This window comes from Melanerpes formicivorus, unplaced genomic scaffold (assembly GCF_026170545.1).
Source record: "Melanerpes formicivorus ecotype bairdi unplaced genomic scaffold, bMelFor1.0.p_v2 SCAF_9, whole genome shotgun sequence".
In the NCBI taxonomy this organism is placed as follows: Eukaryota; Metazoa; Chordata; class Aves; order Piciformes; family Picidae; genus Melanerpes; species Melanerpes formicivorus.
In genome coordinates, this window is record NW_027142361.1 from 18,096,117 (window position 1) to 18,123,684 (window position 27,568).

At 45.0% G+C, this 27,568-nt stretch overlaps 1 protein-coding gene across 2 annotated transcripts in view; it reads right to left on the bottom strand.

Moving 5' to 3' along the window:
* KIF13B (kinesin family member 13B) overlaps positions 1-27,568 on the bottom strand; it is a 230,241-nt gene that overhangs the window by 132,881 nt on the left and 69,792 nt on the right. For both annotated transcript variants that reach the window (XM_068143211.1, XM_068143210.1), the window contains exon 3: positions 2,160-2,175. In XM_068143211.1, coding sequence (XP_067999312.1) covers positions 2,160-2,175 — 16 coding nt within the window. The remainder of the gene's footprint in view (positions 1-2,159; positions 2,176-27,568) is intronic.

A 27,568-nucleotide genomic window follows, 5' to 3' on the forward strand; every position in this document is an offset into this window, starting at 1 on the left:
TCGACGTAGCTGAACGTGAGAGATGGCCAAAGCTTTATCTCTACACCGACTCATGGATGGTAGCCAATGCTCTATGGGGTTGGCTAAAGAACTGGAAGAAGAGTGGTTGGCAGAGGAAAGGAAAACCCATTTGGGCAGCCAACCTATGGCAGAACATTGCTGATCGAATCGAGAGAATTCCAGTGAAAGTGAGACACATCGATGCTCACATTCCTAAGAGCAAAGCTACTGAGGAACAGCAACACAACCATCAGGCAGATCTAGCTGCAAGAGTTTCTCAAGTAGACATGGACTCTAATCTTGATCTCGACTGGAAACACCGAGGTGAGATATTCTTAGCTCGGTGGGCTCACGATTCCTCAGGACATCAAGGCAGAGATGCAACATACCAATGGGCTTGTGACAGATCCATAGACATTTCCATGGATGCTATCACACAAGTCATCCATGACTGTGACATTTGTGCTGCTATTAAGCTGGCAAAACGACTTAAGCCCTTGTGGTATGGTGACAGATGGTCCAAGTACAAGTATGGTGAAGCTTGGCAGATTGACTACATCACTCTACCACGTTCTCGTTCTGGTAAGCAGTATGTGCTTACTATGGTAGAGGCAAACACTGGATGGTTGGAAACTTATCCAGTGCCACATGCAACTGCACGCAACACCATTCTCGGTCTGGAGAGACAGATCCTGTGGAGACACGGAACTCCGGAGAGGATTGAGTCAGACAATGGAACTCATTTCAAGAACAACCTTGTAAAGAGCTGGGCAAAAGAGCACGGTATTGAGTGGATATTCCACATTCCCTACTATGCACCAGCTTCAGGGAAGATTGAATGCTACAAGGGTTTGTTGAAGACCACTCTCAAAGCCATGGGAGGTGGATCTTTGAAAAACTGGGAAAAACATTTAGCACAAGCAACCTGGCTGGTAAATAGTAGAGGTTCAGTGAACCGAGCTGGACCTGCACATTCAGATTTGCTACGGAAAGTAGAAGGTGATAGAGTTCCTGTTGTTAGAGAAAAGAATCTGTTAGGTAAAACTGTTTGGGTATTTTCACCCTCAGTAGAGGCTAAACCTGCCCGAGGGGTGGTTTCAGCTGAAGGTCCGGGTCACACTTATTGGGTAATGCAAGAGAATGGTGAAATTCAGTGTATTCCGCAAAGAAATTTAACTTTAGCTGAAAGAGGTTAATTTCAAACTGTTGTACAGCTACATCGCGTCCAAAGGAAGAATCAACGAGGAATCTACGGTGCACGAACCCTGAGATCCCTGAGAGCCCTGAGTCAACTAAGAGACCCTGAGAATCCCTGTTTCCCTTTTCTTCGCTTTGTCGGTGAAGAAATGAACTGTTTTCCATTTTTCTCACTTTCTGATTTTCTTGGACTTTTGAATCATCTACATCTGAGCATAGCCGGAATGGACTATGAACTTTACTTACGAACTGTAAATATCGTTTTGGATTGGATGGACAGTATGAACAGCCAATGAAATTGTTTAGAAGGGGTGGACTGTGACCGTTTGAGGCTGTACCCTTAAGAAAGGGAATATGGTGGACGGAAGTTGGTAAACGGAAGGAATAATCTAAACTAATTTCATTGGGAGAGTGGGAGGAAGCACCTTCGGAACTGGGAGTGAACTGGACATTTCCAGCACTTCTCTGTCAGTCTTGCTTCCGCTCCTCCACAGTGCAGCTCTGTCTCTGTGCTGGGCTTTCTGCCAAGGCTTCGGCCTTGAAGCCGATAAGATACCAGGCCTGTATTAACTCCTTTCCAATTAACACAAACTGCTTCTAACTTTTTTTTTTCCTCTCTTTTCTCTCTCTTTCTATCCCACTCTGGGAAAAGGGGGGGGAGAGAGGGGAGAGCGGAGGTGGGGAACCCCCTCTCTGCCGAGGGGGGTTACTCTCATTTCTGTGTTACTCTGTTGTATATCTTTGTATATATTGTAGATATTGTAAATTTGTAAATATTCCCCTGCATACCCTACATTGCTTTGTAAATATAGCTCCACTACTTTGCTAATTCAGCTTGTGAGGTTTTTTTTCTTTCCCTTCAATTTTTCTTTCCCTTTACTTTACAAGGGGGAAGGGAGGAGGCTTCTTGGCCTTACCCTTCCACCCACCACACTCATGTAAGATGCAACAGAAGTCCTTACCTTTGGCTGGCTCCGACTGTCCTCCAAAAAGCATCAGGAGAAGGAAAGTTTTGGTACAGGGTTGGGGTGGGAAAAAAAAAAAAGGAGAGAAAAGAAAAACAGACTGTTAGTTTTAGCAAATTTAGAGTCACATAACCATAGAAGTGTTTGGGTTGGAAAATATCTTTAAGATCCCTGAGTCCAACCATTACCTCTACCAAGTCTGGTGCTAAACCAGGTCCTTTAGTCTTTGAGTCTTTTAAACACCCCTTTAATGTAAAAATTTCCAAACCCACTGGAACAGGAACTTCAGGAGAGCTATTTAAGAGTCTAGCCCTTGGACTTGCCCAACTCAGTTCTCTCACTGCTGGGACAGCACAGCAAACATTTGTTTTCCCAAAAGAATGAGCAGAGAACAGCAATTCCTTTAATCTGTTAGGTGCAGATCTGAAAATCTTGTTTGGGCTTTTTGGGGGCTGGTATTTGTTTTTTATTTGGGTTTCTTTAAACAAGTACAAAATTACTGGAGTGACCTTTGAAATAACAGCACAGCACTGGTCAAAGCCCTGACAGCAGGTTATGCAGCCTCCCCACAGACTGAACACTGGAGAAATGCAGCAAACACACAATGGAGAAGTGATATTCTCCTTCTCCTGGCCCTTTCAAAAGAAATTAGGAAATTCTTGACATCAGCAACAAATAAAGTCTTGTGACAAGCATCATTTATTTCTTTTGGGCAGAGCAGAAGAAGGACATGGGAGCCACGTAAGATTACTCTCAGAGTTCTGGCTGCTCACATGGGTTAAGAAGAGAGTTTTAAAATAGTACTTTCTCAGCATTGCCTCTCAGAAATAATTTTTATTAAGAAAGCCCATCATCTCTTTTTACTCAGGCTTAGTTCTAAAATGCATTATCTATTTGACATAACAGAAACAACAGTGACTTTGGATAGCAGCAGTTGGTATGACCCACTACACAGAGTGACTATTTAGGTCAAGGTTACCCCAGAACTGTGATGTTGCAGGCTCATTCCAGGGAGCAATACCAACACGACCACTTTTCCTCCTGCCACCTGGCTACATTTGGATAAAAGCACTCCCAAGATCTTTGACAGCACACTTAGTGCACACTCTCAGCTGTTGCTGGTGCTCCTGGGTGGGTCATAGATATAGAGGTGTATTGAAGGAACCTCCTTCACTAAGGCTTTGGTCTAGACATAGAATACACCAGAGAGCCTGTTTGGATTACTCTGAGACACAAGAATATTTTGTTGGCTTTCTGTGCTCTTAAATGCTAGTGGAACACTTTGCTGAAGGACTTGACTTGGAAACTGCTAAGTGGTTTTTAGGGGTGCTCCTGTTGAAAAGACAGGCTTATTCCTACAGGAAGATAACTGATGTGAAATAAAGAGAATTGCAAGCCTGGATTCTGAGTTTGAGTTCAGCACTCAGAGATGTGATGGTACTCTCAATTCAGCAAGCAGTTATGTTTGTATTTTCCAGCCCAGGTCCATGGTTGGATTACATTATGACATTGCAGCCGATTCTTCCAGCCCTCAAAAGTGGATGTATGCTTGAGTGTTTGGATTAAAGCAGCAGTAAGGATATGATCTTAAAACTCCTATCACACACACAATTTTAAGAGGATGGATTATGCTAGGCTATGCAAACCATCAATCTTAGTTCAGACTAAAAGTCTTAATTTAAGTATCTCATTCTCTAAAGATCTGCACAAACACACAAAACCACATCTCGCAGCCTCACTTAATCCAAACATAAGCCCTGCACCTAAGAAACCCAACATGCACCATACAGGATACAGCACAGCTAACTTGAGCTGAGCTTATTCTGTATACTTTGGACCAAGAGGAGAATAAATTGGACAAATGTTTCCCTGAGGGAGGCATAAAGGGTGCAGACTGCGTTATGCAGCATCACGCTACACACGTAAGAATACTTAGCGCTGCAACTGCACACTGCAATAGCCAGGCCCAGAAAGACATGAAAAGATGGCTAGCCTGACTTGAAATCCCAGGGGAATCACAGAATGGCTTAGGTCAGAAGGGACTTCAGAGATCATCTACTCCAACCTCCCTGCCATGGGCAGGGATGCCTCTCAGCTAGACTCAGTTGCTAAAGGCCTCATCCAACCTGGCCTTGAACACCCCCAGGGAGAAGGCATCCACAGCCTCCCTCAGTAACCTATTCCAGAGTCTCACCACCCTCAAACTGAAGAACTTCTTGCTAAGATCCATTCTAAACATACTCTCCCTCATCTTAAAACCATTTCCCCATGTCTTATTACTAGACACCCTTATGAAAAATCCTTCTCCAGCCCTCCTGTGGGATCCCTTCAGGTATTGGAAGGCAACCATAAGGTTCCCCAGGAGTCTTCTCATCTCTAGGCTGAACCCCAACTCCCTCAGCCTATCCTCATAGCTGAGGTGTTCCAGCCCTTGGATTATCTTTGTAGCTACAAACTAAGCAGAAATAGCGTGTATCTGCAATAGTGCAGCCAGCAGGACTGGAGCAGGGATTGTACCCCTGTAACCAGCACTGGTGAGGCCACAGCTCAAATACTGGGTTCCGTTTTGGGCCCCTCATTCCATGAAGGAAGCTCCATGCCCAAGTATGGTACATTGCTACAGTCCATCTCAGAGGTGATGAAAAGGTAAATACCAAGTAACAGCATTACCTATAAAACAGGGGTCTATGTCCTACAACAAATCAGAGATCACAGCAGCATATGCAGAGAGCATTTTCTATGGTTAAGGATGGTATTAATAAAAAAAACCTGCAAGGATACAAATATTGACAACTTGTAACAAATTGTAAAGAATTTCAAGTAGTTCTCAAGCTGAAAAGATACAGAATCATAGAATGTTTTAAAAGTCATCTAGCCCAACTTCCCTACACTGAGTAGGGACAGGTTCGATTAGAGCAGGTTGCTCAGAGACCTGTCTGACCTGAGCTGGGATAGTTCCAGGGATGGGGCATCTACCACCTCTCTGGGCAACCTATGTTTCACCACTTTCAGTGTAAACCATTTTCTCCTTAGATCCAGTCTAAATCTCCTCTGTTTGAGTACCTTGTGTACATCTGTGACCTGGAAACAGTTCATGCCAAAACCCACGTGTGACCGTTTGAGGCTGTCCCCATAAGAAAAGGAATATTGTGGATGTTTGTAAACAAAAGACGGATCTAAACTAATTTCATTGGCAGATTGGGGGGAAAGCACCTTCTGAACTGGAAGTACAGCAGAGAATCCTGGGCATTCCTGCACTTTTCTGGTCAGTCTGTCTTCCCCTCCTTCGGTGGCTTGCAGCTCACAGCTTTTCTGGGCTTTCAGCCAGGCTTGACCGTGAAACTGATAAACTGCAAGGCCTGTATTAACCGTTTTCCAACTAACACAGTATCACAGTATCACAGTATCACTTAGGTTGGAAAGGACCTCGAGGATCATCGAGTCCAACCTATCAACACAGACCCCATGACTAGACCATGGCACCAAGTGCCACGTCCAATCTCCCCTTGAACGCCTCCAGGGTCGATGACTCAACCACCTCCCTGGGCAACCCGTTCCAATGCCGAATGACTCGCTCGGTGAAGAACTTCCTCCTCACCTCGAGTCTAAACCTCCCCTGGCGCAGCTTGAGACTGTGTCCCCTTGTTCTGGTGCTGCTTGCCTGGGAGAAGAGGCCAACCCCTTCCTGGCTACAACCACCTTTCAGGTAGTTGTAGAGGGCAATGAGGTCACCCCTGAGCCTCCTCTTCTCCAGGCTAAACAATCCCAGCTCCCTCAGCCTCTCCTCATAGGGCTTGTGTTCAAGGCCTCTCACCAGCCTTGTTGCCCTTCTCTGGACACGTTCAAGTGTTTTGATGTCCTTCTTAAACTGAGGGGCCCAGAACTGGACACAGTACTCAAGGTGTGGCCTAACCAAAGCAGAGTACAGGGGCACTATGACCTCCCTGCTCCTGCTGGCCACACTATTCCTAATGCAGGCCAGGATGCTATTGGCCCTCCTGGCCACGTGAGCACACTGTTGGCTCATATTCAGGTGGCTGTCGATCAGCACACCCAGGTCCCTCTCTGTTTGGGAGCTCTCCAGCCACTCCGACCCCAGCCTGTAGCTCTGCATGGGATTGCCGTAGCCAAAGTGCAGCACTCGGCACTTGGACTTGTTGAATGACATCCCATTGGACTCTGCCCATCTGACCAGTCGGTCAAGGTCCCTCTGCAGAGCCTTTCTACCCTCTAACTGACTAACATCTGCCCCTAACTTTGTGTCATCTGCAAACTTGCTGATGACTGACTCTACTCCTTCATCCAGATCATCGACGAATATGTTGAAGAGGACAGGGCCCAGCACTGATCCCTGGGGGACACCACTGGTGACTGGCCGCCAGCTGGATGTGGCACCGTTCACTACCACTCTCTGGGCCTGGCCCTCCAGCCAGTTCCTAACCCAGCACAGAGTGTAATGGTCCAATCCACGGGCTGACAGCTTAGCCAGCAGTTTGCTGTGGGGGACGGTGTCAAAGGCCTTGCTGAAGTCCAGGTAGACCACATCCACAGGCCTCCCCACATCCACCAGATGGGTCACCTGATCATAGAAAGAGATCAGGTTGGAGAGGCAGGATCTGCCTTCCTAAATCCATGTTGGCTGGACCTGAGCCCTTGGCCATCCTTCAGGTGCGCAGTTATTGCCGCCAGGATAATCTGCTCCATCACTTTCTCTGGCACTGAGCTCAGGCTGACCAGCCTGTAGTTTCCAGGTTCCTCCATCCGACCCTTCTTGTGGATGGGGACCACGTTGGCCAGTTTCCAGTCATCTGGGACCTCACCTGTGAGCCAGGACTGGAGGAAAATGATGGAGAGTGGCCTAGCTAGCACATCCGCCAGCTCTCTCAGCACCCTAGGATGGATCCCATCCGGTCCCATGGACTTGTGAGTATCCAAGTGGCTCAGCAGGTCCCGAACTAATTCCTCATGGATTTCCGGGGCATTACACTGCTCCCCGACCCCATCGCCCAGCTCAGGAGGCCACTCGTCCTGAACTCCTCCTGCCTTGCTGTTAAAAATTGAGGCAAAGAAGGTGTTCAGGACCTCAGCCTTCTCCTCGTCTTCAGTCACCGTGTTCCCCTCCAGGTCCAATAGGGAGTGCAGGTTCTTCCTGCCCTTCTTCTTATTGTTAATATATTTATAAAAATGCTTTTTATTATCTTTGACTGTGGTGGCCAGCTTCAGTTCCAGCTGGGCCTTTGCCTCCCTAATTTTATTCCTACATAATCTAACAGCTTCCTTGAACATACCTCGAGAAGCCTTCCCCTCCTTCCAAAGGTGATACAGCCTCTTCTTCCCCCTTAAATCCTCCAGGAGCTGCTTGCTCATCCAGGCCGGTCGCCTTCCCCGCTGGCTTGCCTTTCAGCACGTGGGAACCACCAGTTCCTGTGCCTTCAAGAGCTCCTGTTTGAAGTAGGTCCAACCCTCCTGAACCCCTTAGTTCATGAGGGCTGGTAGCCAGGGGACTTTACAAACAAGTTTCTTAAATAGGCTGAAGTTCGCCCTTCGGAAGTCCAAGGTGAAGGTTCTGTTGGTGCTCCTCCCTATCTCCCTGCATATTGAAAACTTCACTATCTCGTGGTCACTGCACCCTAGGCAGCCTCCCACGATCACGTCTCCCACCAGCCCTTCCCTATTGCAGAACAGCAGGTCAAGCAGAGCCTGTCCCCTGGTAGGCTCGCTTAACAGCTGTGTCAGGAAGCAGTCCTCCATTCATCCCTGCTGAATTTAGTTCCCAGCAGATATCTGGGAGGTTGAAGTCACCAACAAGGACAAGATCTGATGATCTTGTGACAGCCTCCAGCTGCTTGTAGAGTACTTCATCAGCCTCCTCATCCTGGTTGGGTGGTCTGTAACAGATTCCAACCAGGATGTCAGACTTGTTAGGCTGTCCTCTGATTTTGACCCACAGGCTCTCAACTACCTCATCTTCCACCTCAAGTTGTGTGGCAGAGGGTGACTCTCTAATATACAGAGCCACCCCTCCTCCTCTTCTCCCTCGCCTGTCTCTCCTAAAGAGCCTGTAACCCCCCATTGTAGCACTCCAATCGTGGGTGCTGTCCCACCAAGTTTCTGAGATGGCGACTACATCATAGTCGCCCTGATACATAACTGCTTTTAATTTTTTTTCTCTTTCCTCTCTTTCTAACCCTCTCTGGGGAAAGGGGGAGGAGAGAAGGGGGAGCAGAGGTGGAGAACCCCCTCAGCAGAGGGGGGAACTCTCATTTCTGTGCTACTTTGTTGTACACTTCTGTATATATTGTAAATACTGTAAATTCTCTATATATTTCCCTGCGTTCCCTAAACTGCTTTGTAAATATACAGCACCCCCTCCTTTGCTAATCCGGCTGTGAGTTTTTTTCCCTTTCAACTTTCTTCCCTCTACTCACAGTGGGCGGGGAAGGGCCTGGCCTTTCCCTCAACCCTACGACACCCATGTCCAAAGCAGTGTCTGAAAAGCAGAGTGAAAAGGAGCACATAGCAAAATGGTCACTGCGGGACTCCCAAAGCATCCATGCAGTGGAAGCCCAGCAGTTTCCCCCAGGGATGCTGCCATTTCAGAGACACACACAAGGCTTGCTATTGTTCCTCAGATGACAGCCAATAATTCACATCTAACTCAAATCCAGCAAAAAGATCCAGGATGGGAAGGGAAAACTTACATTTTAGCCACTGATGGATGCCACTATGATGTTTTCAGCTACGTATGTTCACTTGAATCCAGACTGACAGGACTTCCCTTCACAGACTCCCTTCTTTTATCTTTTTTCAACTCTATGTTTAATAGACTCAGCAGGAATTTAATATATTCAGGGTTTCTAACATTAAAAAAAAGAGAACAGTGCTCTAAAATGACTTCATTTGTTGCAGCCAACTGAATGTATATGCTGTTTCCAGAGAGAATAAAGATGTTCAACCCATTCATTTTTAAACCAGCTCCTATAAGATATAAGTTTCTTGACCAGGACACATTTGCTTTCTTGCTAGTGGTTTCACAAACCTCAGGCACAATTTAAACACCAGTTAAAGCCAGAGCAATTACCAGCTGGGACCATCAGCACAGGTCCTGTAGGTAGTTAGGACCCAGCGGCCGGAAGATCTCGCGTTGTACGGGAAGATAGAGCCCCTCTCCTGATAGCCAATAGCGTTTAGTTTACGGTGCAAGCAGACGGAAGTGACGTAAACCTCAGTTATATAGTGCTGCATCGTTCACTAATAAACGCCATTTGCCGTCCACCACATTGGTGTCTGCGAGGCAATGGACCGAGCGGCCTGGGGTTGGCCGCCGTGCCGTTCCTGAACCAGGTCCAACACCACTACTGCTCCTGTTTATTTACAAAATAATAGAATTTTCAATAATTAAATGATAGATTCAAGCACAATAAAACTTCTCTGCTCAGGCCCAGCTATTAGTGATATTTTAGTTATATCTCAGACTGGTTTTCATTCTAGCTTTCCAGGTTCAAAAGGAGAGGGAAGTTACAGTGACACAAAGAGTATCAGAGATCTGATGAATCTCATGGGGAAAACACCATAGCAAACAAGTAGAGATGAAACATTATTGGGAAGAGGAAAAGCTAGCTCAGACTTTATCCATACTGTCTGGCTAACACAACAGCTCAGAGACGGCAGCCAGCTGGCAAATCAGCACATCCTGCTTCTTGCCTAAATCAGAACTGGGCAGATGGGGCAAATGGGAGGAGAAAGGTGGAAAGTGGCAAGTCAGAAGGCAGGGGAAAAGAGATATGGAGGCTGTAGAACATGATCTGACAAGCCAGACATTTTTTTACCTTTTGAAAAAGAACATTTCACTGAATCAGAGTCACAATTCAAGTAATGAATTAATCCCATTTTGGAGTTAATTAGTGCAGTGAAAGAGGTTCCCACAGTGCAAACTGTTTGATTTGGAAGCTAAATACTTTGCCACCTCCCTGATAAACTTTGGGGTTTTTATGCAGAATCACAGAATTGTAGGGGTTGGAAGGGACCTCTGGAGATCACCTAGTCAAAACCCTTGCTAAAGCTGGGATCACCCACAGCAGGTTGCCCAGGACTGTGTCCAGGGAGGTTTGGAATCTCTCCAGAGAAAGAATCTCAACCACCTCTTTGAGCAGCCTGGTCCAGTGCTCCAGCACTCTCACAGGAAATTATTTTTTGCTGTATGTTCAGATGGAACTTCTTGTGTTCCAGTTTGTGCCTGTTACCCCTTGTCCCATCACTGGGCACCAATGGAAAGATACCGGCCCCATCCTATTGACAGGTGCCCTTTAGAGGTTGATAAACACTGAGTCTTCTCTTCTTCAGGCTAAACAGCCCCAGGTGTCTCAGCCTTTCCTCATCAGTGAGATGCTCAGCATTTTTGCAACCTCTGCTGGACTCTTTCTAGAAGTTCTTTGGCTCTCAAACTGAGGAGCCCAGAGCTGGACCCAGGGCTCCACATGATGCCTCACTAAGGCAGAGCAGAGGGGGAGGAGAACCTCCCTCTACTTGCTGCCCACATTCTTCTTAATGAACCCCCTGAGACCACTGGCCTTCTTGGTCTCAAGGATACATTGCTGGCTTATGGGGAACTTGTCTACCAGCACTTCCAGTTCCCTCCCTGGGAAGCTGCTCTCCAGCCAGTCAACCCCTAACCTGTGCTGGTGCAGGGGGTTATTCCTCCCCAGGTGCTGGACCCTGCACTTTGCCCTTGCCTTCCTATCCCAACAGTGACCACAACAACATCCAAACTACACAATTGGCTGATACTACTTAGTGGCACACTACGTTTACAGAATTGAAACCTAACACTTCACCATTTTTAGAAATCTTCTGGAACACCAAAATATAGTAAGAATTTAGTCACTAAAAAACAGAGGGGAGGGAACAATTCCAACAATAGCTACATATTAGCAATGTATCAACAGATCTCCAGAAATTCTTATTGCTTTCCACTTTCAATCTTCTATGACCACTGCAAAAACAAGCGTATCAGATTCCAACATAATTACTGCTGGTTTATGCCCTTTGGCAGGAACTGTTCAGCATAAACTTCATAAAGTAGCTAAAAATGTAACTAGAAAATTATAGTGATGGGGAGAAACTACTTGGGGCTTAACAGCAGAAAAGGTATTAGTGTCTCCCTGAGACTGCTCTCTAAGACCACATCTTTATGCTGCTGGCAAAGTTAGTTTGCCTTAAATCAATTGATATTCACACATGTTTTATCAAAAGTAAAGTTGGCATCATGTGTCACAGTAATTTACTACGTTGTAACTCTGCCTTTACTCTCCTCAGTGCACACGGGAAGATCAACACAACAGAAGAAGCAGCCACAGACCCAGTCTTAGCATGGAGTCCAAGAAAAACAAGTCCAGCATAGCACCTAGAGGATAAATGAGCTCCAGAGGTCCCTTCCAATCTCATGCTGTGATTTCTTTAATTTCTTGCAGATAAAAGCAACACAATAACTATGCTGAGTTGTGACACAAACTCGTAACTACATCCATAGCATACCTGGAACCGCATAATTAACGCTACACTGGGCAGCATTAGTTGTCCCCACAGATCTTTCTTTCTTTCCTTTCCCTGGTTAAGTATGCCCCAAATAGTACCTGTATGAAAAACCTTGAACTGTAACACTAAATTTCTTTTGTGGCTTCTGCACAGTGTTTTCATAAAATAGAATGGAATAGAATGCTTCTAGGGATGAGGCACCTGGCACCTCTCTGGGCAACCTGTGCCAGTTTTTCATCACCCTCAGTGTAAATAATTTCTTCCTTATACCTAGTCTGGATCTAACCTGCTTTAATTTAAAGGAAGTTTTCCCTTGCTCCTCATCCACCTGCCTTGAGCTTCCCCACTCAAACACAGCATGGGAAGGATGCTTGTAAATACATCAGAAAAATCAGGCATCACCTTCACAGAAGCTTCTCAAACATAAAGATTCTTTGATTCTAATATCCACTTTCACATTTCCCATATGCAGCAGAAATGTGAAGCATTTTGACATACACTGACACATTACTTTTTCTTCATGATTTCAAGCCTTTTTCCCCAGCACTCTATTTATGCAAATTCACTCTAATGGTTGAGCAGCTGCAAGATTATAGCTCTGCCACCAATGATGTTAAGAGAGGATTGCTTCCCTCAGCTACCCATATCCCCACTACAGAAAGGAGGACTTACTTTCTGTTGTCATTTTTCCAAACTATAATGACCTCTCAAGACTGAAATCTTACTACTAGAGTACTTGGCACCAGGAAATAAAATCACAGCATCACAGAATGGCTTAGGTTGGAAAGGACTTCAGAGATCATCTACTCCATAGCCCCTGCCATAAGCAGGGATGCCTCTCAGCTAGACTCAGTTGCTAAAGCCTCATCCAACTTGGCTTTGAACCACCCCCAGGGAGAAGACATCCACAGCCTCCCTGGGCAACCTATTTCAGAGTCTCACCACCCTCAAACCGAAGAACTTCTTCCTAAGATCCATTCTAAACCTACTCTCCCTCAGCTTAAAACCATTTCCCCATGTCTTATTACTAGACACCCTTATGAAAAGTCCCCCTCCAGCCTTCCTGTAGGATTCCTTCATGTATGTGAAGGCAGCTCTAGGGTTCCCCCACAGTCTTCTCTTCTCTAGGCTGAACAACCCCAGCTCCCTCATCCTATCCTCATAGCAGAGGTGCTCCAGCCCTTCAATCATCCTTGTGGCCATTCTCTGGACTCTCTCCAACAGTTCTGTGTCCTTCTTATGATGGGGACACTAGAACTGGACTATGCCAATCTTTCTAATAGCCCCCCCCCCTTTACTACTGTATGGCTACAAGTAGGTCTCCCCAGAGCCTTTTTTTCTCCAGGTGGAACAACCCCAACTCTCTCACAGCAGAGCAGCCCCTGCCCTCTGATCATTTCCATGGCCTCCTCTGGACTCTCTTCCAATAGGTTCATGTCTTTTCTGTGCTGAGGACCCCAGAGCTGGACACAGCACTGCAGGCAGGGGTCTCACTAGAGTTAAAGGGACAGAATCAGGCCTCTTGACCAAAATCTTTGTCCCAAACAATCTAAGACCAGAAAGAAGCATTAAGCCAAGAAGCCTAGATCCTTCCCTAGCCTCTCTGACTAGTGCTTTTCAGGGGACCATGTTTTTGCACCAAGCTGCTCTTCTGCTTGACCTAGAAAAGAAATCCTTATCCTCAGTGCATCATTCGAATCAGCTGTTCTTTTCCCAGCACTAGGATGGGAAATAAGCTATAATTGACCTGTTTGCTGAGAAGCAAGGGGAAAATGCGGCATATTATGAAAATTACAGGCAAGCCTTCACCATGACAGCTTTGCTCCCCATGTCCCCTATATGCCCTGCTAATGGCTCCCGACTGCTGAAAAAAATGCCCAAGTGCCCTAGGCAGAATTAGATATTGGCTTGTTCCTAGAATTGCACGAAAGTATGCAGATCTGCATCAAGAACTTGTTCTAAAGACAAACACCCCCCCCGTCGTGGGCTGAGGGGAAGGCCTCAGCCTTCTCCCCCCCACAAAGTGAAGGAAAAAAACCCCACAGCTAACCACAGCCGGATGAGCAAAGGAATGTGCTATATTCACAAGCAGTTTAGGAAATGCAGGGTATATATACACAATTTACAGTATTTATAATATATACACAGAAATATACAGCAAAGTAACACAGGAATGAAATTCCCCTCCCCCTATTGGAGGAGGGTTCCCCCCCTGTACCCCCTTCTCTCCCCTTTTTCCCCAGAGAGGGTTAGAAAGAGAAGAAAGGAGCAGTTGTTAATTAAAAGCAGTTATAAATTAGAGCAAAATGTTAGTAGATTTTGCAGGCCTCACGCTTATCAGTCCAAGGTCAGTCTGGCAGAGAGCCTAGAAGCCACAAGCTGCGAAAAGAAGGAGGGAAAAGTGCACACTGAGGAAAATCTCAGCTGGACTCAAAGCTTAAAGCTGTACTCTACCAATCCACCAATGAAATTAGTTTAGACCTGTCCTTTGTTTATAAAACATTCAGCCATAGTGTCCCTTTCTTAAAGGCGCAGCCTCAAACGGTCACACCCCCCCATCCTTGGAATGGAAAGGAAACACAGATCCCAGGTTTGTGGGCACACAATCCACACAATAAAGCCAAGGTGCAGCTGGATGTACAACTACAAAGTACAAGCTTAAAGATACAAAAGTCCTTAGCTACAGGAGTAAAACATTACTTTCAGATTTAGCATTTTGATTTCTTTCTCTCTGCAAAATACCAATTTCTTTGGTATTTGGAGGTATTTTTCTCCTCTCTTGCAAAGGAGAGTCTGAGAGTCCTGTGGTTCTTTAGCTTAGAGAAGAGTGAGAGGGGATCTTCTCAGAGTTGATCAATAGCTAAAAGGCTGAGGTCAAGAGGATGGGGCAGACTCTTTTCAGTGGAGCCAAGCAACAGGAAAAGGGGCAACAGGCACAAACTGGAACACAGGAAGTTACACCTAAACATAAGGAAAAAATTCTTTCCTTTTAGGGTGATGGAGCACGGGACCAGGCTTCCCAGAGAGGCTGTGGAGTCTCCTTCTCTGAAGAAATTCCAAACTCGCCTGAATATGATCCTGGGCAACCTGCTCTGAGTGATCCTGCTTCAGCAAAGGAATTGGACTGGATGATTTCCAGAGGTCTCTTTCAACCCCCACCATGCTGGGATTCTGTGTAAAGCCCAACTATTTATTCCTAAATCAGTGCTACTGATTCACTGTAGCATTCCTCTGTGCCCTTAAATTGGCTTAATTCATCTTTTGTCTGCATGATGTACTTGGACATTTCCTTTGTCTGTTGTCCCTCCCACCTCAGCAAATCACCATGGCCATTTTTAAGCATAGGAAATAGTGTGTGAACTATTCTTAAGTCAACATACTACAGAACTATTTGAAAGCACTGCAGGTCTCTCATGCCCACTGTGTTCCAGTTGAAAGCTCTCACTTGGGGAAACAGACAATCCTCAAGTATTTAATACTTTATAAGGGGAAAGTAATTTTTAATAAGCTTTTATTCCCCCCCTTTGTGTTCCAGCGATGTTTATTGATTTTTTTGTGCAAAAAGTTCTTCCACCAAACATTTGTGCCAACACCCATCACCTCCAAAACCAAACTGGGTAGTTACTTAAAGGCTTATACATTCATACTGGGAAAAAAAAAAAATCTCAACCAGAAACAGGCATTAGCAGGGAAGTATGACTGGTGGTACCAACTACAGAAGCTACAAGGCCAAAGCTACAGTGTAAAAGCATCCAACCACAAATTAAGTCAGAAGTTAGGTAGCTGGAATAGGTGTTGTAACTGGAGTTGGTAATGCTGAACATCATTTCTGGCTGACAAAACATTCTTCCAGAGACTATGGCTTGCAGCCCTGTGAGAAGCAATCAAGGATTAAGTTATCACTGCAAAAGAATTCTGACATTTAGCAAGGTGAAACACGCACCATACACTATCAGTTATCCCTTTTATCCAAATAAATTGTGTCAGACTATATCCTGCCTTGTACTTTCCTGCCAACCAATCTCCTAGGCTCTGGAATCCAGCCAGCAAATTGTTCACTTTTGCCAACTCTTTATGTTGTCCCACAGTAGGGCAAAGAAGTGCTTGCAAGAAGCAGACCAACACGAGACTGGTGCTAGTACTCTTTGGGGCAACTCCTGCTATCAGTCCAGACTGGGAAGTGAAGGGATGGAGAGCAACCCTGTGGAGAAGAACTTGGGGGTGCTGGTGGATGAAAAGCTGGACACATGCTAGCAATGCATGCTCACAGTCCAGAAGCCAACTGTGTACTTAGATGCATCCAAAGCAGCATGGCCAGAAGGTCCAGGGAGGGGATTCTGCCCCTCTGCTCCACTCTGCTGAGACCCCATCTGCAGTGCTGTGTCCAGCTGTGGGGCCCTCAGCACAGGAGAGACATAGACCTGTTGGAGCAGATCCAAAGGAGGTCACTGAAATGATTCATGGGCTGGAGCACCTCGACCATGAGGACAGGCTGAGAGTTGGGGTTGTTCAACCTGGAGAAGAGAAGGTTGTGGGGAGACCTTACTGCAGCCTTTCAGTACTTAAGGGGGCCTAGAAGACAGATGGGGACAATCTTGTCAGCAGGGCCTGTTGCTACAGAACAAGGTATTAGACTAAAAGAGGGGAGATTCAGATTAGATAAAAGAAACACGCTTTTGACAATGAGGATGTTGAGACACTGATCCAGGTTGCCCAGAGGTGGTAAATGCCCCATCATTGTAAAAGTTCTAAATCAGGTTGGATTGGGCTCTGGGCAACCTAATCTAGTTGAAAATGTCCCTGCTGACTGCAGGAGGTTGGACTAGATGACCTTGAAATGTCCCTTCCAAAGAAAACCACTCTGTGATTCTATGATTCTTATTAGGCATCTAAAAAATGCAAAGATGAGTGTTCCAAACCATCACCAATTTATATCCTATGTAGGAAGTGGTGCCTGAATATGGGATGCAGGGCTTTTAGACACATAATGACAAGTTACACCCAGCAGGCTTTCAGTAGATTTTACCAAGTCTTTCAAAGGGACCTGAGGTAAATCCAGCAGCTCTGGGAGCAAACTTTTCCCCAGCAGCTTCACCTACAGGCCAAGGTCAGAGGTACTGCAGCTGCCAACCAGATTTCCTCCTTCCTCCCTCTCGTAGGGTTGGAAGGGTAAGGCCCAAAAGCCTCCTCCCTCCCCCCTGTAAAGTAAAGGGAAAGAAAATTTGAAGGGAAAGGGAAAAAAACTCACAGCTGAATTAGCAAAGCAGTGGAGCTGTATATTTACAAAGCAATGTAGGATATGCAGGGGAATATATACAAATTTACAATATTTACAATATATACAAAGATATACAATAAAGTAGCACAGAAATGAGAGTTCCCCCCTCTGCTGAGGGGGTTCCCCACCTCCGCTCTCCCCTCTCTCCCCGCTTTCCCCAGAGTGGGTTAGAAAGAGAGAGAAAAGAGAAAAAAAGAATTAGAAGCAGTTTTGTGTTAATTGGAAAGCAGTTAATACAGGCCTGGTGGCTTATCAGTTTTCAAGGCCAAAGCCTTGGCCAAAAGCCCAGCACAGAGAGCTGCTGCCCTGCGGAGGAGCGGAAGGAAGACTAAAGATAAAGGTGCCGGAGTGCCCAGGATACCCTCCAGCACTCCCAGTTCAGAAGGTGCTTCCTCCCACTTTACCAATGAAATTAGTTTAGATCGTTCTCTTCGTATACCAACTTCTGTGCACCATATTCCCTTTCTTAAGGGGACAACGTCAACCGGTGACAGTCCACCCCTTCTAAACAATTTCATTGTCCGTTCATACTGTCCATCCGATCCAGAATGAGATTCACAGTTCGTGAGTAAAGTTCATAGTCCCTTCCGGCTATGCTCAGATGTAGATGATTCAAAAGTCCAAGAAAATCAGACAATAAGAAAAATGGAAAACAGTTCATTTCTTTGCCGACGAAGCAAAGAAAAGGGAAACAGGGATTCTCAGGGTCTCTTAGTTGACTCAGGGCTCTCAGGGATCTCAGGGTTCGTGCACCATAGATTCCTCATTGATTTCTTCCTCTGGACGCGATGTAGCTATACAACAGTTTGAAATTAACCTCTTTCAGCTAAAATTAAATTTCTTTGTGGAATACACTGAATTTCACCATTCTCCTGCATTACCCAATAAGTGTGACCCGGACCTTCAGCTGATACCACCCCTCGGACAGGTTTAGCCTCTCCTGAGGGTGAAAATACCCAAACAGTTTTACCTAACAGATTCTTTTCTCTAACAACAGGAACTCTATCACCTTCTACTTTCCGTAGCAAATTTGAAGGTGCATGTCCAGCTCGGTTCACTGAACCTCTACTATTTACCAGCCAGGTTGCTTGTGCTAAATGTTTTTCCCAGTTTTTCAAAGATCCACCCCCCATGGCTTTAAGAGTGGTCTTCAACAAACCGTTGTAGCGTTCAATCTCCCCTGAAGCTGGTGCATAGTAGGGAATATGGAATATCCACTCAATACCGTGCTCTTTTGCCCAGTTCTTTACAAGGTTGTTCTTGAAATGAGTTCCGTTGTCTGACTCAATCCTCTCTGGAGTTCCGTGTCTCCACAGGATTTGTCTCTCCAGACCAAGAATGGTGTTGCGAGCAGTTGCATGTGGCACTGGATAAGTTTCCAACCATCTGGTGTTTGCCTCTACCATAGTAAGCATGTGTTGCTTACCAGAACGAGAACGTGGTAGTGATGTAGTCAATCTGCCAAGCTTCACCATACTTGTACTTCGACCATCTGTCACCATACCACAAGGGCTTAAGTCGTTTTGCCTGCTTAATAGCAGCACAAAAGTCAAAGTCATGGATGACTTGGGTGATAGCATCCATGGAAATGTCTATGGATCTGTCACGAGCCCATTGGTATGACACATCTCTGCCTTGATGTCCTGACGAATCATGAGCCCATCGAGCTAAGAATATCTCACCTCGGTGTTTCCAGTCAAGATCAAGATTAGAGTCCATGTCTACTCGAGAAACTCTTGCAGCTAGATCTGCCTGATGATCGTGTTGTTGTTCCTCAGTAGCTTTGCTCTTAGGAATGTGAGCATCGATGTGTCTCACTTTCACTGGAATTCTCTCGATTCGATCAGCAATGTCCTGCCATAGGTTGGCTGCCCAAATGGGTTTTCCTTTTCTCTGCCAGCCACTCTTCTTCCAGTTCTTTAGCCAACCCCATAGAGCATTGGCTACCATCCATGAGTCGGTGTAGAGATAAAGCTTTGGCCATCTCTCACGTTCAGCCACGTCGAGAGCTAGCTGGACAGCTTTTACCTCTGCAAACTGACTGGATTCTCCTTCTCCATCTTTCACTTCTGCAACTCGGCATGCTGGACTCCACACTGCAGACTTCCACCTTCGCTTGTTTCCAACAAGACGACAGAAACCGTCTGTGAACAAAGCATATTTCTTTTCATCATCAGAAAGGTCATTGTAAGGAGGAGCTTCCTCAGCACGAGTTACTTTCTCCTCTGGAGGTTTAGCACAGTTGATACCTTCAGGCCAACTTGAGATCACCTCCACTAGACCAGGTCTTTCAAGATTTCCCATCTGAGCATTCTGTGTTATCAGAGCCATCCACTTAGACCATGTTGAGTCTGTGGCATGATGTGGTGTGGAGCCTTTGCCTTTGAACATCCAATTCAAAACTGGTAATCTGGGAGCTAGAAGAAGTTGTGGTTCAGTTCCAATCACTTCAGAAGATGCTTTTACTCCTTCATAGGCAGCTAAGATTTCTTTCTCTGTTGGAGTATAATTAGCCTCTGAACCTCTGTAACCTCTACTCCAGAAACCAAGAGATTGTCCACGTGTCTCACCTGGAGCTTTTTGCCACAAGCACCAGGTTGGACCATTGTCACTTGCAGCCGTGTACAAAATGTTCTTAATGTCTGGACCATCTCGGACAGGTCCCAGACCCATTGCTTGAATCACCTCTTGCTTTATCTGGTCAAAGGCTGCTTACTATTCAGGTCCCCAGTGGAAATGGTTTCTCTTTCGAGTCACATCATACAGAGGTTTCACAATCTGACTGTATCCAGGAATGTGCAGTCTCCAAAATCCCACTATCCCCAAGAAACGTAGGGTCTCTTGCTTGTTTGTGGGATTTGTCATGGTAGAGACTCTATTTACCACATGCACCGGAATGTGTCGGCATCCATCCTGCCACCGCACTCCCAGAAACTGAATCTCTGTGGTAGGTGCTTTCACCTTGTCTCGTTTGATGGCAAAACCTGCATTCAGAAGAATGTCAATGATTTTGTTCCCTTTCTCGAAGACTTCCTCAGCAGTTTTACCCCAGACGATGATATCATCGATGAACTGGATGTGTTCTGGAGCACCGCCTTTCTCCAGAGCATCGTGGATCACTGCATGACAGATGCTTGAGCTGTGGATCCAGCCCATTGGCAATGTGTTGAAAGTGTACTGGATTCCTCTCCAGGTGAAAGCAAGCTGAGGCCTGCATTCCTCTGCTATGGGAATAGAGAAAAATGCATTAGCAATGTCTATGGTAGCATACCATTTGGCCTCTTTGGATTCCAGCTCATACTGTAGCTCCATCATGTCTGGTACTGCTGCACTCATAGGTGGTGTCACTTCATTTAGGGCTCGGTAGTCTACTGTCAGACGCCAGTCTCCATTTTGCTTCTGCACAGGCCACACTGGACTGTTGAAAGGTGAATGAGTTTTGCTGACGACTTTCTGACTCTCCAACTGACGAATCAGATTCTGAATGGGCAACAAAGAGTCACGGTTGGTTCTGTATTGTCTGTGATGCACAGTCTGAGAAGCAACCGGCAATTTAATGTCCTGTATCTTGTGTTGCCCCACAACTGCAGATTCATCAGAAAGCTCAGGTCTAGCAGACAGCTTCAATTTTTGTCCATCATTTTCTATAGAAGCTACTCCAAAAGCCCATTTGTAACCTCTAGGGTCTTTGAAACGCCCTTCTCTCAGAAAATCAATTCCCAAAATACAAGGTGCGTCAGGTCCGGTCACAACTGTATGCTTCCTCCATTGTTTACCAGTTAAACTTATATTAACCTCCACCTTACTTAACTCTTGAGATCCACCAGTGACTCCCAGAATAGTTATAGACTCTGATCCCTGATAATTTGATGGCATTATGGTGCACTGAGCTCCTGTGTCAACCAAGGCCCTGTACTTCCGAAATTGTGAAGTGCCAGGCCACTGGATGTACACATCCCAATAGATTCTATTATCTCTGTTATCCCTCTCCTCCCCCTGGCGGGAGGCAGGGCACCCCTAGTCATGGGGAACATGCGCACATGTGCATTGCACATAGTGTGCAGGGTTATAACTTTGCATGTTATAACTGGAGCCACTGTTGGAGCTACTAGGGTTGTTCTGGGGAACTGTGGAAGTAACAGCTACCCTTCTGGTATTGCTACCTCGGGTTCTGCCACTTTGCAATTCCCTCAGTCTCCTGAAAAGATTAGAAGTTGGTTGGCCATCCCAGTGGTTCATGTCCTCACCAAACTGATCACGCAGAGTTATCCAAATAGTTCTATGTGATTGCCTTGGGGGTCTGTTTTGATTTGATCTGTTTTGGAATGACCTCCTTGGAGGACGTGTATTCCTCACAGATGAAACTTGTATCCACCTGGAGGGAGAATTGAAATTATCCCTTTGTGGCAGTTGGGATATGGAATTTCTAAATTCATCCTTTAACTCTCTTATGCAATTCTCAATTTTTCCAGACAGAGTTTCAATGGCTGAAACCAAAGAAACACGTGTCGTGCTATCCTCCAATTGTCTCATTTGATCACAGAATTGGCCAACCGTAGGAGAGGCTCCACCATAATTTTTTTACACAATTCTGCTTGCCAGAATGTTTGCATAATTAGAAGGAGCAAGTTTGATGATCTTTTTAGCAAGACCAATACCCACAGGAATGTCATCAGGATTCAGAGTTTCATGTTCACCATAGAGTAGCTCTCTAACAGCAAATTCTCTCAAGCGCTTAATTCCCTCATCTATGGTGGTCCAGGGTTTAGGATTCTATGGAAGATCATCTCGAGAAGGGTATCTCAGGGCAACCGCCATTAAAAGGCGTATCCACAGATTAACCTTACCGAGAGCCCTGCCTAGATGTCTATCTATTCCATTATCCCTCGAGAGAGTTCCTAACTGAGCTGCTGACTTGTCTCCAACTGTTAGAGCTGGAGCACCTGTATCATAACACCTACTAAGCCAAGCTAGAACTGGCTCCTTATCTGCCCTGGTGAAATCTTTACGGACATTGCACAATTCCTCACGTGGTGACGAACACTCTAAAATATCATCTTCCTCTTCTCCCTGAACTTTTTGTCCAAATAACCCTGCTGTCATTTTCTCAAGGATCTCTTTAAGCTGAGAACCACCTTTGCCAGCTCCTTTCCTAACTTCATCTCTATCCTGCTTTGATCTCACTAGGTTAGCTAGATCTTTAAAACAAACCTTCTCTTCCTCCTTAGCAGGATTTCTTAGAGTGGAGGGCCCCTCACCAGGATCAGTCTCCAGCTCTTCTTCTCCATCTTTGGCCTTTCCACCTCTAGTCTTTAAAACAGCCACCTTAACTGGAGCTGTGTTTGAATTTACATCCACCTTAATGGAAGCTGACTGGTCCTGAGATAAATCAGCTGGTGGAGCAGTGACTTCCGGTCCCACCGAGAGAGTGGGCAGAAATGACGTTGCTCCTTTAATGGCCGATGGAGTAGAAGGAGTAGGAGAAGGAGTAGGCGCCATGTTGATACCAGCCGCCGCCCTAGGAGCTTGTCAGAATCAGCAAAGTCATTTAGAGCTGCTTTACCAATTAACTTTTTAGTCCTTTTTTTAACTGACAGAGAGTCTCCACCTTCCTCATCACTAGATGATTCTGGGACTGATCCAGAGCCACGGCGTTTTCTTTTTGATCTAGTTTTAATAACAAAACAAGCTCTGGACACCTTTCTCTTTCGCCACAAGGAATACAGAGAATACACATTAGTTATCACCAGCAGCAGAATTATACACATCACATAAATCACCTTTGGATCCCAGGCATCACCTAAAGTTACTCTCTCCTCCGGTGGAAGCTTAAAACCCTTTATCTCAATTGGGAGAGTGGTGGAGGTAACATTTCTGTATCTTGCTGGCCATAAGAAATCAATACATTTTCCATACCATAGTCTAACTCTATACATAACCCACATATAAATTTTCCGCACCAAATATTTACCCAGGTAATCCAAAATCAAACCCAAACAATATCTGTAAACCAGAGCCCCAAAAATTGAAAAGAATAATCGCTCCACAAACCACAACACCTTCATGTTTGCTAATTCAGCTAGAAAACACTAAATCAATCAAGTAATCAATTAAGCTAATTATCTGCCACACGTTGGGTACGCCAAGAAAAAAAATGTCGTAGGGTTGGAAGGGTAAGGCCCAAAAGCCTCCTCCCTCCCCCTTGTAAAGTAAAGGGAAAGAAAATTTGAAGGGAAAGGGAAAAAAACTCACAGCTGAATTAGCAAAGCAGTGGAGCTGTATATTTACAAAGCAATGTAGGATATGCAGGGGACTATATACAAATTTACAATATTTACAATATATACAAAGATATACAATAAAGTTACACAGAAATGAGAGTTCCCCCCTCTGCTGAGGGGGTTCCCCACCTCCGCTCTCCCCTCTCTCCCCCCTTTCCCCAGAGTGGGTTAGAAAGAGAGAGAAAAGAGAAAAAAAGAATTAGAAGCAGTTTTGTGTTAATTGGAAAGCAGTTAATACAGGCCTGGTGGCTTATCAGTTTTCAAGGTCAAAGCCTTGGCCGAAAGCCCAGCACAGAGAGCTGCTGCCCTGCGGAGGAGCGGAAGGAAGACTAAAGATAAAGGTGCCGGAGTGCCCAGGATACCCTCCTGCACTCCCAGTTCAGAAGGTGCTTCCTCCCACTTTACCAATGAAATTAGTTTAGATCGTTCTTTTCGTATACCAACTTCCGTCCACCATATTCCCTTTCTTAAGGGGACAGCCCTAACCGGTGACACTCCCTCTTATCACTAATTACTTCTATGAGCTTCCCACGAGCAACACCATCTATTCACTTCCTGCACCACTCTGAAACAGAGCTTTTTATCTCCCCAGCATGCTTTTTTGTTTTGAAAACCCTTTCAACACCTCTCCCTCCAAAATAAAACCACCAAAAGGCAACCCTAAAAAGGGAGTCTTAAAGTCTTTCACAACACTGTTTCTGGAGCAAAAATTATGATTGTAGATATTAAATAAACGTCCTTTTCATGACATGACACATGTGCTGTATTACATGCAGTTCAGGGCAATTAAAAGTTCATTGTATGTTCAAGTGTCCTGTGCTGCAAGAATGCAGCTATCCAGCTATTTAAGTATTTATCCCCTCACACTATATGAAGGACCACAAAATAGCATACCACAGAGCTGGTAAAAAGAAACACTGCATTGAGGCCTAGATGTGAGGGAGTCTTTGCATAATCACAGTGAAGAAATGTGTTACAACTGCAAAGCAGATCATAGAAAGGTTTGGGTTGGAAGGGATCTTAAATGTCATTTCGTTTCAACCCTCTGCCATGGGCAGGGATACCCTGTACTAGACTATGTTGCTCAAGGCCCCATGCAACCTGGCTTTGAACACTTCCAGGCTTGGAGATCACCTTGAGACCTGGTTGCCGCTGCCAGGACTGATTAATACAAAATGCACATTCAGGCAATGCAAAAAACTGTAGGAAAATATCCATTCTCATCTCTGACCATGTGCTGTAGCCCTGTAAGATATTTATTTGTTAAAGCAGTGCTTTAGAAGAATTTGCTTTTGGAATAGCTTGTGGTCTGGTGGCTTTAACCTTCATAAAACATAGAGCAAATGTTTCTGTGAAGCATCACCAGTAAAATCTGCCATAAAAGCACTGTGATTAAAGAGGAAAAAATTCCTAATAACCCAGAGAAGTAGTCATATCTCCTTGTTGTGGTCTGATTTTGTGTGAAATTACTTGCTCATGCTTCTAAATACTTCACTTAAATAAGCAACTTCTGAAAAGAATTCTGCAGTCGCTAAAACACCCACCACTAAAAGCAAGTGCTGTGGAATTTCTGTGTCACAGAATCACAAAGTCCCCTCACATGTCCCCTCAGCACCACATCTATGCTTTTTTCCCCCCAATTCCTACAAGGGTGGCAATTCCACCACTGCAGTGGGCACCCTGTTCTAGGGCCTGACAGTCCTTGGCATGAAGAAATTGTTCCTCAAGTCCAACCTTAACCTTCCCTGGTACACCTTGAGGACATTTCCTCTCATCCTGTCAATTGCTACTTGGGAGAAGAGATTGACCACCACTCACTTCAAGCTCCTTTCAGGGAATTTTAAAGAGTGAGAACATCTCTTCTCATCTCCTTTTCTGCAGGTTAAACAACCCAGGTTCTCTCAGCTGCTCCTCAGAAGGTTTGTGATCTAGACCCTTCACCAGCTTCATTCCCCTTCTCTGGATATGTTCTAGCACCTCAATCACCTTCTTTGAGTGAGGGGTCCAAAACTGAACCCAGTATTCAAGGTGTGGCCCCACCAATGCTGAGTACAGGGGGATGATCCCTGCCCTAGTCCTGCTGGCCACAGTATTGCTGATCCAAGCCAGGATGCTGTTTGCCTTCTTGACCACCTGGACACACTGCTGTCTCATATTCAGCTGTCTGTCAACCAGCACATAGGAAGTAAAATCTGATACATTTTGGGTACAGTACTCTGCGAAAAGCTAAAACTCTGTAGGAGAAAATAATATAAAACAAGATAAAGAAAACTGTAGCCTAAAATTTGAACTAATGTTTATCACCTCACATGGCTCTTTCGTTCCACAGTAGCCACCAGCACCAGATACTTGCTAGCAGCTGGTTTCACTTAAACCTTTTCTGTTTGTCGTAGGGTTGGAAGGGTAAGGCCAAAAAGCCTCCTCCCTCCCCCTTGTAAAGTAAAGGGAAGGAAAAAATTGAAGGGAAAGGAAAAAAAACTCACAGCTGAATTAGCAAAGCAATGGAGCTGTATATTTACAAAGCAGGGAAACGCTGGGAGATATATACAAATTTACAATATTTACAATATATACAAAGATATACAATAAAGTAGCACAGAAATGAGAGTTCCCCCCTCTGCTGAGGGGGTTCCCCACCTCCGCTCTCCCTCTCTCTCCCCCTTTCCCCAGAGCGGGTTAGAAAGAGAGAGAAAGAGAAAAAAGTTAGAAGCAGTTATGTGTTAATTGGAAAGCAGTTAATATAGGCCTTGCAGTTTATCAGTTTTTCAAGGTCAAGCCTTGGCCAAAAGCCCAGAATAGAGCTGCTGCCCAAAGGAAGAGCGGAAGAAGGACTGAAGATAAAAGTGCCGGAATGCCCAGGATACCCTCCTGCACTCCCAGTTCAGAAGGTGCTTCCTCCCACTCTACCAATGAAATTAGTTTAGATCCTTCTTTTTAGTTTACCAACTTCCAACCACCATATTCCCTTTCTTAAGGGGACAGCCTCAACCGGTCACACTGTTCCAACGATCTATTTGGGATACAAAGTGTAGAATGTGCCATGTGGAAAAGTGTTTCATATTTTGTGGTCTCAGTGATTATTATGGTATCATATCTTCACATGCTATCATAGTTCACATAGAGCATTAAGAAACCATTTATTTTCCTGGGGGGGAAGAAAAAAAAAGGAAAAGATAAAGGTGATACCAAATAAACTTGTCAGCTCCTCATGCCAAGTTTGCATTGCACAGAAACTATTTTAAGTCTGCAAGTGTAGGCTCCACAGCTAGTTGCTGGTATTCATAAACAGTAATGAGATGTAAGGCTTTCATCTGTACCGAAAGGAGCCAAATGACAGTTTCTGCTGAATTCTGACTTTGAACTTCCAGATTGCCTGCTGGTTGCCTCTTCTAGCTGATGTGTTGCTTTTAGATGCAACTTACTGCCTGCTTGACTGCAAGTCATATGGGACAGCATAGGCAAAAGCACTGTAAGTGACACAGAGATGATTTAGTACCCTACAAACAATAAAAGCAGATGTTTGTACATGTACTTCAAGAACCTCTCTTCATTATTTTATACATACATATCACCAAGAAAAGCATTCATTTTGCTACTGCAAAACTAAATTTAGAGGTTAGAAAGCATTCAACAATACCTGCAGTTAATAATGAATTACAAGCAGTTATGAGTGTAGGAAGATAATGAAGTAACTTCCCTCATAATCACCCATGCTTTGTTTCTCTAAAACCCAAATATGGAGGTGGTAGAATCCCTGAAAACATGCCAGGTCATGTTGGACAGGGCGCTGAGCAGCCAAGGTGGCAATTCTTGGAGCCACAGGGAGAAAGAAGTAAAGTTATTTAGCTGTCCTATGTTCTTCAGTCTTTTCCCCCAAACTTAACAGGACTGTAACAATTTTATATAAGACCTGTGAGCTGCAAAGGAACAAATTTACATTTGCAGAGAATGGACTTCTGCAAACACTTTAGTGACAGTGTGTGACACCCATGACCATCTCTTAAAGTCAGTCCTAAAAACACATGTTGAAACCCACCCCATTGGATGTGCAAGTGACAACATGACAACAGGAAAGGAGAAAGAAGTTAGTTAGCAGGGAGATAATCTAAGATCAGCTGCTCTAGTACAAAGCCTGCCTTTGCAAAAGAAACTATTAAGTTGTTTCCTCCCAAACACAGCCTTGAAAGTGGTTGGGTAAAAGAAGTTTCCCTCCACCAGCATTTTATTTTTCTGCAAAGGGAAAAAACCTCATAGCTTACTTTGATAAAACCACTTAACAGATGTGAAATTAATATCAGACTTTCAGACAAAAG